General features: G+C 35.4%; 1 protein-coding gene across 1 annotated transcript in view; it reads left to right on the top strand.

Moving 5' to 3' along the window:
* HHIP (hedgehog interacting protein) overlaps positions 1-10,014 on the top strand; it is a 97,150-nt gene extending 87,136 nt beyond the window's left edge. Inside the window, exons 12-13 of the mRNA XM_040473086.1 lie at positions 318-466; positions 3,191-10,014. Coding sequence (XP_040329020.1) covers positions 318-466; positions 3,191-3,384 — 343 coding nt within the window. The 3' untranslated portion in view covers positions 3,385-10,014. The remainder of the gene's footprint in view (positions 1-317; positions 467-3,190) is intronic.
* Positions 10,015-10,642: the final 628 nt, after the last annotated feature.

Here is a 10,642-nt window from a genome sequence, read left to right as displayed (position 1 = left end):
CAGAGCCCGACGCGGGGCTGGAACTCCCGGACCGCGAGATCGTGACCTGGCTGACGGACGCTTAACCGACTGCGCCACCCAGGCGCCCCATCATGACAAAATTTCTTGTAATGTTCATTATGATGTTCTCTGGTCCAGAACTGGTTAGGTTGTTTCTTCATTGGCATGTATTTTGTATTCTCAGAAAAGTTGTCCATCTTTCTGACCCACTTAAAAGAAAGAAAAAGAAATGCTTTGCAAGCTACAAATTCGCGGGATTTCATCCTGATACTGGTTTTCAGCCCAAATACACTTTGATCCATTGTCTTTTGACACAGACCTCTGATGCCCGAGGAGTGCAGAGCCACGGTACAGCCTGCACAGACATTGACTTCGGAATGCTCCCGGCTCTGTCGGAACGGCTACTGTACCCCCACGGGCAAGTGTTGCTGCACCCCAGGATGGGAAGGGCACTTCTGCAGAATTGGTCAGTATATCTGTTGTGCCCAGGAAAGGCTGGGCACGGGGCAGTCCTTAGGAACTCAAGAACTTACCATCAGCTATGTCTTCTAGAATTATCTACGGCTCAGAATTTAGCCGTTTATAATGTGAATGCTCAGTCTGTTTCTGAACTTGCAAATGAAATCTTTCCCATTCTCTTAATGTAAACAATTCACGTATATAAGTTAATCATAAATGTAAAAGACTCTGAAATAACTGAGTCCTTTCAAATGGTGAAAAATGAAAACAGCACAACTAGATCATCTGTACAGGCTCTCAGTCCTAGGTTTGAGATTTCACACCAGCCAATGACCTAGTGTTTGCAAAGCCCCTCTCCAAGTGCCAGCATTTTCCAGACACCCCATAAATGCCCTCCCTAACTTTACTGCCTGCCTTCTTGCTACAGTGCACTAAAAACAGGGTTTTTCAGTGGGTGTTATTAAATAAAAAGGAGAAAACGCAATTATCTAGCGGCACATTATGAGATTTTTTAATTCTTTTTGCCACTCCCTTGTGAACCATCAACTAGGTATGCAGCTGCTCAGAGACAGCAGAAGAGATTTATTCCACGGTTACCCTATCCTTTAACCAGGGATTTCCTCAATTACATGCAATGATGTTTAAATTCTACTTGGTGTGAAGAAAATTAGATAGATTCAGATACCTAGCGTCTAGGATGTATGTGGTGAAAATCCATTTTCGGGAGAATTTTTTTTTCTTTTTATGTTATCTATATGTGATGATGGATGTTAGCTGAATCTATTGTGGGAAATCATTTTGCAATATATGTGAACCAAGCCATCCTGCTGTATACCTGAAACTTTTACAGTGAGACATGTCAATTACTTCTCAGTAAAACTGGAGGAGATTTCCATAAGGACAAATGCATTTTTAATGCGTTTTCAACAACCAGCATATACATATTACTTACAAATATTTCAAATCTTAAAGCCTCTCTTGCCAATGAAAATGTGTTACAAATTCATACTTAATATTATAGTTAATGTGTAAATGTTATTTTTTCTTTATTTGAAGAACATATTTGTTCCAAAAATTTCAACCGTAACTTCTCTATATATTGTCTAACAAAACGTAGGCCACATTTACAGTCACATACGCAGTGTACAATTTAAGTTTAAATTGATTCAGCACTGATAACACTACCTGGTTGATTAATACCATGGTTATATATCTAGGAGAGAGTTATAATTAAAAGTCTACAGAAATTAGGTAATTACATTAGTTAAAATAGCTGCTTACATTTTATTTACCCATTCTGTCTTGTTTTTCCTTAGTTGACAAAAAAATGAGGATCAGTGTTCAAATGCACAGATATTCTAATTCCTGATAATGTATCTTCATTCTGCCCCCTTTAATGCCTGACAATACCTATTCTCTCTGCTTGTTTTATATAGTGTCCATTCTGTTTTATTCCTTACTTTGCATTTTGCCTGACCTCATAAGTCACCTCAAGTTATCAGATAACAAATATTTATTGAGTGCCTTCTAGCAACAGTATGTTTAAACTGAGGGTAAACAAATTATTTTAAATATAGGTGCATTATACATACCATTATAAATAATGATAATAATAAGTGATGTAAATGAAAATTGACATTCTTTGAGATAACATGAAGTTTTATTTCAGTAAAGTACTTTAATCTTTCCACTTATCAGTTTAAATAGTTTGAATATATAAGATCAGAACCATTTTATAAAAGTAATCTATTCATGATATTTTTGACCTAAGCAAGAACTTTATTCATATACTAACACAGTTCATCAACCACAAATGTAAAAAAGAAAATCATCTCATTATTCTCTTGTTGTTTCTTTTCCATTTGTCAACCACAGACCCCTGGGTTTTGATTAATGCATTTGAAAAGGTTAAAATAACCCTGTCCCTTGAAAGTATGAAGACACGTGTTCAAGGAATTTGTTTCTGTCTTCGGTGGCTGCACAGCCCACATTTATCCCATCAGTAAAAGACAACTTCTAAAACCAATTTTATCTCTCCATCTCATTTTAGCAGTAAATCTTTACATTTCCCACCTATATTGTGGTGGTAAAAATCCTTTTATGAAGAGATTCTGTGTGGAGAGCCACCCTGAAAAGGATTGGCCTGCTGCACTGCCCCAGAAGGGGCCACAAAGTGTAATCAGAGATGAAGTGATGCTGTGCACCCCCTGGGAGCTAAAGGCAGGAGGAATCTAAGGGAGCTGTTCCATCTGACCAAAACTGAGAACTGACCCTTCCTGTATGTTGCCCAGGAGATGCTGAAGCTGCCGCGTCTCCCTCTCAGGCCAGGCCCTTCCCACATTAAGGCCCTGCCCTGGAGAAATGGGAACATGGAGTTACTTGGAAGGCCCTCTGTTGGAAATGCCCTCATGGAGCAGACATATTTGAAGAACTAAAATCCTCGTTTTAAATAGAGTCAGTTCTGCAAGGGCTTGAAATGGTTTCCCGTGATCTCCGCTTCCCTGGAAATGTCTCCCATTCTCTACTGAGTCCTGGCTCCCACATAACTGTGGGTCTGGAAACCTTCTTTCCTTCTTGTTATTTACTATCTTTTGGATCACTGTTTGACTGGCGACCTCCTTCTTCCCCTCCTTTCCCTTACTCATCAGATATTTGTTGGCCTCGTTACTCGATGCTGTTTCTGACATGCAGAATGAGAGTGTGATTTTGTTGCTTTTTCTTTTCCTGCCAGCAAAATGTGAGCCAGCGTGTCGTCATGGAGGCGTCTGTGTGCGACCGAACAAGTGCCTCTGTAAAAAAGGCTATCTTGGTCCTCAGTGTGAACAAGTGGACAGAAACATCCGCAGAGTGACCAGGGCAGGTATTCTTGATCAGATCATTGACATGACATCTTATTTGCTGGATCTAACAAGTTACATTGTATAGTTTCTGGGACTGTTTGAATCTTCCTTTCCAATGGGCATTTATTTTTTATCCTGTCATTAAAAAGAAAGACTGTTCTCCTGCTACACACTTCCTGTGATTTCATTTTCTTTTATTAATTTAAAAATAATTTCCAGAAATGTGCAGATCCTGTGTGTGTATGTCGGCACGTTTGTTCACATATGCACATACACACACACACACACACTCACAACCTCTATACGCGTGGTTGCATAACAGATGGGTTTTAAATATATATATTTCCTTGTGTGGGGTAATTTACACAGAAGTTCCATTGTAAATTGATAACGGAATTTTTATGTCACCAAAAGAGATTATCTGACTTCCCAGGAATTTTCTGTCTGTAATAGCTAAAGTCAACTTTAATGGAGTTTTGAAACATTACTGTGCAATCTGATGGATCTAATAAAAAAGGCAATATTTTTATATTAAAGGATTATAATGTGAGAGAATGTTTCAGAACTCCCTGATGAATTTCTAAATGGGCGACGATATAAAATTGTAATCTTCATTTGTATCAATGTATCCAATTACAGAATGTTACCCACTTACCTTCTTATTGGCAGAGAAATCCGGTTACTCTAGTTTAATCTCAAGATTGTTTTCAAGCGTTTTATAATTAAATCATAACGGCATATTCTGAAATCAATCTTCCTAAAAGGTCTGCTTTTATTATATATTGTATCTAACAATAGGCACTGGGTTTGTGTTACCTATTTATATTTTTTATTTTATTTTTATAATATAGACATCACCTAGATGAAACATCTTTGCCCTGTCCTGTAAAATACTAAAGTTACATTTTTCACCAACTTAATTGGAAAGAAGGGGAGTGAGAAAGCAAACAGTCTTTAATGTGCTGTGGATCTAATCTAGCAATGTGCCCCTGTGCCAACATGTAATCATTAACGACGGATGAAAAAGCAAGAAAACAGCCAATCCTTATAAAATTCCAGCATTAAACATATGTAAAGTGCTTTTCACCATAGCAAGACTGTCAGAGTATATGTGATTAGAACGTTGCAGATTTCACACTGAATGAAACTCACTGGAGAAGAGCTCACTCGTTTCTAACAAATCTTGGCTATGTAAGCTTAAAATACTAATTCTTGCCAAATATGAGTTTTAATGTATATGTTCCTTTTAAGACCTCAGTGAAAATCCTCTTTGGTTAATGTATGAATAAATTTCTATAAATGTTCTGTTCAGGTTTTTAAAGAAATGCCATGATCTAATTTAAAACTGCAAAAAATCTGATAGACATTTTTCTTACTGGTTTTTGAGGCCAGCTCTCCACATTTGGATTGTAACAAAATCATAAGGCCTCTTTGCACTACTGAGAAAGCATCTATCGTGACGTGCACACACCCGCTATGGGTTGTCCTTCTGTAAACATCTGTTCTTCCAGAATCTAAATTGTAGACTAGTACAGAATATGAGCACAGGCTGACTGTCCAAACCCACTCCTTACCTTTGGGAATATGAACCTCAATTAAAAAGAATAAAATCGGGTAACTAGTATTTCTCTATTGTTTTAAAGTGAGAGGTTTGCAATTAAAGCACAGTGAGCATTTATGTAGAAAGGTTGGTTAAGTACACTGCTCTTGTCTTCCATATATGATTGCTTAAGTTTCAAGTGACCTCATGCCAAATGGAAATGGGTTGAGAAATCTTGGTTCAGTGCTTAGTGAACAATAGCCTGCATTAAAAAGTGCATGCATAATTTTGCACAATTTAGATTCAATTGACAGTCTATTCAAAGAAGTCTCAGGATTAAATGAGCATGGAGACCAAATTGCCCTCTTACCCCAGAAAAGGGGTGGTCCCTTCTAGTCACACTAACACTTCATTGGCCCAAGAGTGTGACAAATCTTGCAATGAACCTGCAGTAGCCCGCATCTGGAGGTTAATAGCAGTCTTTTGTCTCCTTTGCTTTCTCTTCATAGCCCTTTTACTGAATTCCATCACAGAAAGTTTTACAATTAAAAAAAAAATGTCCTGACAACCATTTTTGTAAATGGACCTTACCATCTAATCGTCCCTTATTCAACGTGGGTGACATTAACAAAATGTGAACTTCTGGTGAGGGAGCCAGCTGTCTAAATCTGTCAAATTGTGCAGTTTTATTACACATTCTCCTGTTCATAGTTTCACTGAAAACAATAAGGATACTGCTATATATTCAGCAAAATCTGAAAAATCCAGGGTTTCTTCTTACACACTTAATCTTTCCATCTCTTCCAAAAGAATCTTTCCAAACGAAAAGGTGTTATATTGCCATTAGTCCTACTGTTTAAAAATATCTATATTAAATTGACCAGACCCAAACGTTTACACAGTCCTTTCCCAAGCGAAAGAGTTTCAAATGTCTTGGAAAAACATATGTACCCCAGGTGTCACTGCCTTTTCTATTGTGAATCATTAGAATAAAAGGCTAAACTCTTCTAAAAGCGAAGATAGCAAGATCCATGGATATTAAACCCGAACAAAGAAAGTCAAGTCGTTGGAGCCATTTCTTTTTGTTCTTGGGAGAGACGTAAATAGCGGTGGCTAATTGATGGCGACATATTTTAAACTCAGTGATCATTTCAAAAAAATCTTTTGACCTTTCTTTTTTCCAGTCAGATTTTTAAACTGTGACTGGAGAATTCTCTTGAATGATCCATGATAGGCAGGTAGGAATTGGTTAAAATATGAGCTAGGGAAAAAGTTATTGTTTTGTCCTGTGAATGGCAATGTCTCCTTGGTTCTGGAAGCACACAATCAGAATGCAAAAAATCATGTCCTTGGTATGGGTGTAGATGTGTGAGATAAAGCTAAAATAAATAAATAGAAAAATGTATATTATTACTCCTTTGTCCATTCTGGACCTTAAGCTTTGGGTGTCCATTTAATGTGAAATGCTGTTATGGAAGTTATAAAGGGTTGGAAAAAAAAAAAAACTTTCTACCATGGCTTTGGCCAAACTCTTGTCCTGGTTAATAGAACCCTGCTTTCTGGCCAGTTCTTTAAGGTAATGAGAAGAAAACTGAATTGGCACATCATTAAACTGAAAAGAAAAGAAGAGTTAAAAAAAAAATAAGGTGTGTGATGATAAAAAGTTCCATCTATACCTTTTCTTCTTGGAGTTTTGTTTCGGTGTGGCTATTGTAAAATATAGGTCTTACTCTTTCACAAAGAATACTCAGAAGTTTTCTCAGATTATTGGACTATCTCATAAAGAAAGAGCAGAGAAACATACACATACAACATAGACGCACGACCTGAATAGAAAACCATTCTCTTTTTCATTTATATACTTCAGAGCAGGTGCCTCTTCTCTATTGATTTCTTTGAAAATAATTACAGCCCAATGTATTAACAACCTTAATATATTTCTTTTCAGTATTATTTTTTAATCTCTGAATCATAAACTGTATAATAAGCCTACCAGGTATGAAATATGAGGTTAGATGCTACATCCAGGGTCTTTCAAAGCACACATTAACTTAAACTTAATTATTAGTCTAACATTCTTAGCTTTGAAACAGAAAAGAGAAAGCAAGACCAAATTTTTAAGAGGAAAAATATGTATACCCTAGGCAGATGTAGTTGGCTGATTGATATGTTAAAGTTTCTGAGCGTCTCTACAGAATATTACCTATAGTATTTATCTCTACCCCCATCTCTGTCTCTCTCTCTGTCTCTCTGTCTCTCTTCTCTCACCTTCCCTCCCCCCCCCCCATATATCCTTCTTCCTATAACCTCTTCCATTTCTATCAGTTTTGACTAAACAGACATGTCTTCAGTAGTACACCCATAATGAAGATGTCCTGGGGTAGATAGCTATTGATTTTGCTTATTATGATCTTTGTTTTCCTGAAAAACACCCTCTCCCAGTGTCACATGTGCTCAGACTCTATCATGAAGAACAGTAGACAAATATGAATATATTAGATCGACCTATTACAGCTGTCGAAAAAAATAACCAAAAGGATAAATGACTACAATCCTGGATGCTCCAGCTTGGCTTGTGTTCCATCATAGATACAGGAAAACACAAAGAATACCCCAGTCAAGAGCTTGAGCTAACAGTAGTAAAAGTTAGTAGCTATTTCCTAGTCAGGCACGACCATCTGTATGGAGTCTGTTTTGAAGATTATTCCAAATCTCTCCTTTCCCCACCTCTGGGTTGAGACTTGAACTTGCGGAGAAATCAGACCAAAGTTCCATGCCCCGAAAATGTACATATATCTGTATCCGTGCTAGGAAGTTAGTGAGCCTATTATTGTGAATACTTTCAGAAAGGCCCTCTTCAGAATATCCTAAAGAAATACGTTTGCTATCTTACATTCTTTCTCTTCATCACTCTAACACAAATTAGTCATACCTTCAATAATTAACAATGTCAGAGAAGGTGGACACTGAATAATAGAAGCATTTTGATATGAAAAATACTAAAACCATGACCTTAAAATCTGCCAAACACTAATCCTAGCCAACTTCAACACTTCTGTCTCTTAAATATCTTCTCGTAAGGTTTAAAATTGCTTTAAAATAAGTGTTTAGGACAGTGAGCTGCATTCAAGACATCACGAGTGCCATTTTCTTGTCCATCATAGTGGTATCCTCCCTAGCTGCTAGGAAGAGATGTATTCATTTGTCAGCTCAGCACTTTTCTTAAAATCTCCAATTAAATCTGAACCCAGCAGATGCCCATTATTTACCTTGCTTTCTTTTGTATAGGTCATATATAAGCAGATTGAAAAAATAAAGAGTAAAATAATGGATTCCTGGTATCCACATAAAGCCTTAGGTCTAAAAATTGTTAATGCTTTTTTTTAAGCCAGATTACACACTGACTTACCACAAAAAAAAAAACAAAAAGATATCAATTCAACATGAATTCTAACCTATTAGAATTTGCTCATGTATACCACAGTCAGACATCTAGTTTCAGTAAGGATATTTTTTTGCATGTGTCAATTATATATTACTTAAAATCAAAATATATGTATATTTTATATATACATGCAAATTAACAAATGTTTGGTGGGTTATCTCAATTGACTGTAATATGTTAAGTTAAAAAAACACATTTTTAGCACATAGGATTGAAAGAACAGAACATTAACAGTGCTGTAAAATTCATAATGGATAAATTTATAATAAACTTTGTCTTCATAGTTAGAAACTAATTCCAGTACATTTCTCTTTGCACTGACGACTAGCCAATAGTTTCCATTCATATGAACAATGTGTGATCAGGTTTGGTGTAGTCTATGCCCAGAATGTATGTTGGGTGTTTCTTTACCCCATTCTTAAAATCTGAGACATGACTTTTCCTAGAATAAGTTAAGATTACATGTATAGTAGAACCTAATACTATTAATACATTCTATTCATAATACTATTATTGAGAAATTAAATTGACAGCCTTACGAGAATCAGGTGCTCTCCGTATCTCATATCCACAGGACATATTTGGACATGCATTTCACCAAGAACCACATAGTAACAAGATAAATGATATGAAAGTAGTATGGAATTTGGATGGCTTGATTCCCTAGGACATATTAATTTGAAAGAAACCCATCTAATTAAAATGAAAAAATTATCAAATCATTATCATCAATAAGCATAAAAGAAATCTGAAAAAACAAAACAAAACCCCTGTGTCTTCCCTGGCTTTATCTTTATGATTAATTTAGTCCAGTTTTAAAGAATAGTTAGCTTTCTTATTCTTCTAATGTGTTTTCGTTCTTCTAGCTGTTCATTTTCCTTTAGGTTGTTGACAAGTAACGGATCCTTGCCTGAATTTCTGTTAGGACATGGAAAGCTGTGAGAACAAGTGGTAAAGGCAGGTACATGTTTGAGGGAGCAGAGGTAATATAGGTACTAGTTGGGATTTGCATAAATGTTCTCCTGAAGGGTAATAGGCAAAGTCATTGGCTCAGATAATCCCTCTAAATTTGACTTAATCTGATTTATTTAACCAAGTTATTAAAACATTCAGTTCTCTTTGATCAATCCTCTATTATTCAGCTACCTTTCCATTCATTAACTCCACATATATTTATTGAAGTGTCTGGAATGATTATGTGCTATAAAAAAGGCAAGGATGTTTACAATGGGGGATTGTGAGCCCAGTGGGTATGATGAACATGTTTGAAGCAAAAGACAATAACCAGTCACACCCAAGCAGCTCCAATTCAGCTCAACTTAGAGTCCAGCAATAATAGTACAGATGGCCTAAAGTACATCTGTGTGTATCTGTACGTGTGCACACACCCATGTATATATATATTTATCTATCTGTACAAACACTACATATGTATACACACTATCTATGTAATATATAATATATGTATAATGCATATAAATTCTAACAAGTGTATTTGTGTTATCTTTAAAATAGAACGATTGTATCTTAAAGTGGTAAATGCAGAGAATTGGATTTTATTGTTGATCTGTGGATTTAATGATTTTTAGGTGAAAAGGATGTTTAAGTGTACAATTTCTTTTCTTAATTTAATATATTTATGTAAATGCATGCCTGAAATTTGGTTAGATTGGCTGTGTTTTGTGTCCTTTAACATGATCAAATGTATTAAACTTTATCTTATGACCTGATGTATATGTGCTATTCTAAAATTCTTTTTTATTTTAGTATTCAAAATTTTTCCTAAATATTCAGAATGGTTATATAAATGCTTATTTTAAAATATTCTGTACACAAACTACTTCTTTAAAATATGCTTTCCTGTTGTCACTTTTCATGTTCTAATTTTAAAATTTTATTCCCCAAAATATATGCCAATGTTAAGGGTCAGTTTCATTGCATATATATACATATATATACCCATATATATGTATATATGTATATATATGTGTATATATATGTATATACATATATACATCTATATGTATATATATATGTATATATATAATCAGATGGCTATAAGAGGTTATGTTGATTCAAATTTATTCTATGTTGTAAATAGTTTAAATCTGATCCCTTTAAGTCAGTAAGAATTAATAAGTGAAAAATGTAAAAGAGCAGTTGAGAGTGCTGAGTGCCCAAATTGAAAGGAAGAAGTATATAGAAGGGGAGGGACATGAGAAAAGATTATTGCAGATACCCCAAAACTTGCCATTTGCCTCCAATTAACCCTATCAGGAGTATTTATATATATCGTCAGATATGGTATTTTGAACATAAATTTTAAATCTACCAATATTCTTTTTTTTAAATGTTTTA

The sequence above is a fragment of the Herpailurus yagouaroundi genome, unplaced genomic scaffold, assembly GCF_014898765.1.
Source record: "Herpailurus yagouaroundi ecotype Mexico unplaced genomic scaffold, PumYag 28, whole genome shotgun sequence".
Lineage (NCBI taxonomy): Eukaryota > Metazoa > Chordata > Mammalia > Carnivora > Felidae > Herpailurus > Herpailurus yagouaroundi.
The sequence above is the reverse complement of the archived record's forward strand: the minus strand, read 5'-3'. Positions and strand labels throughout refer to the sequence as shown.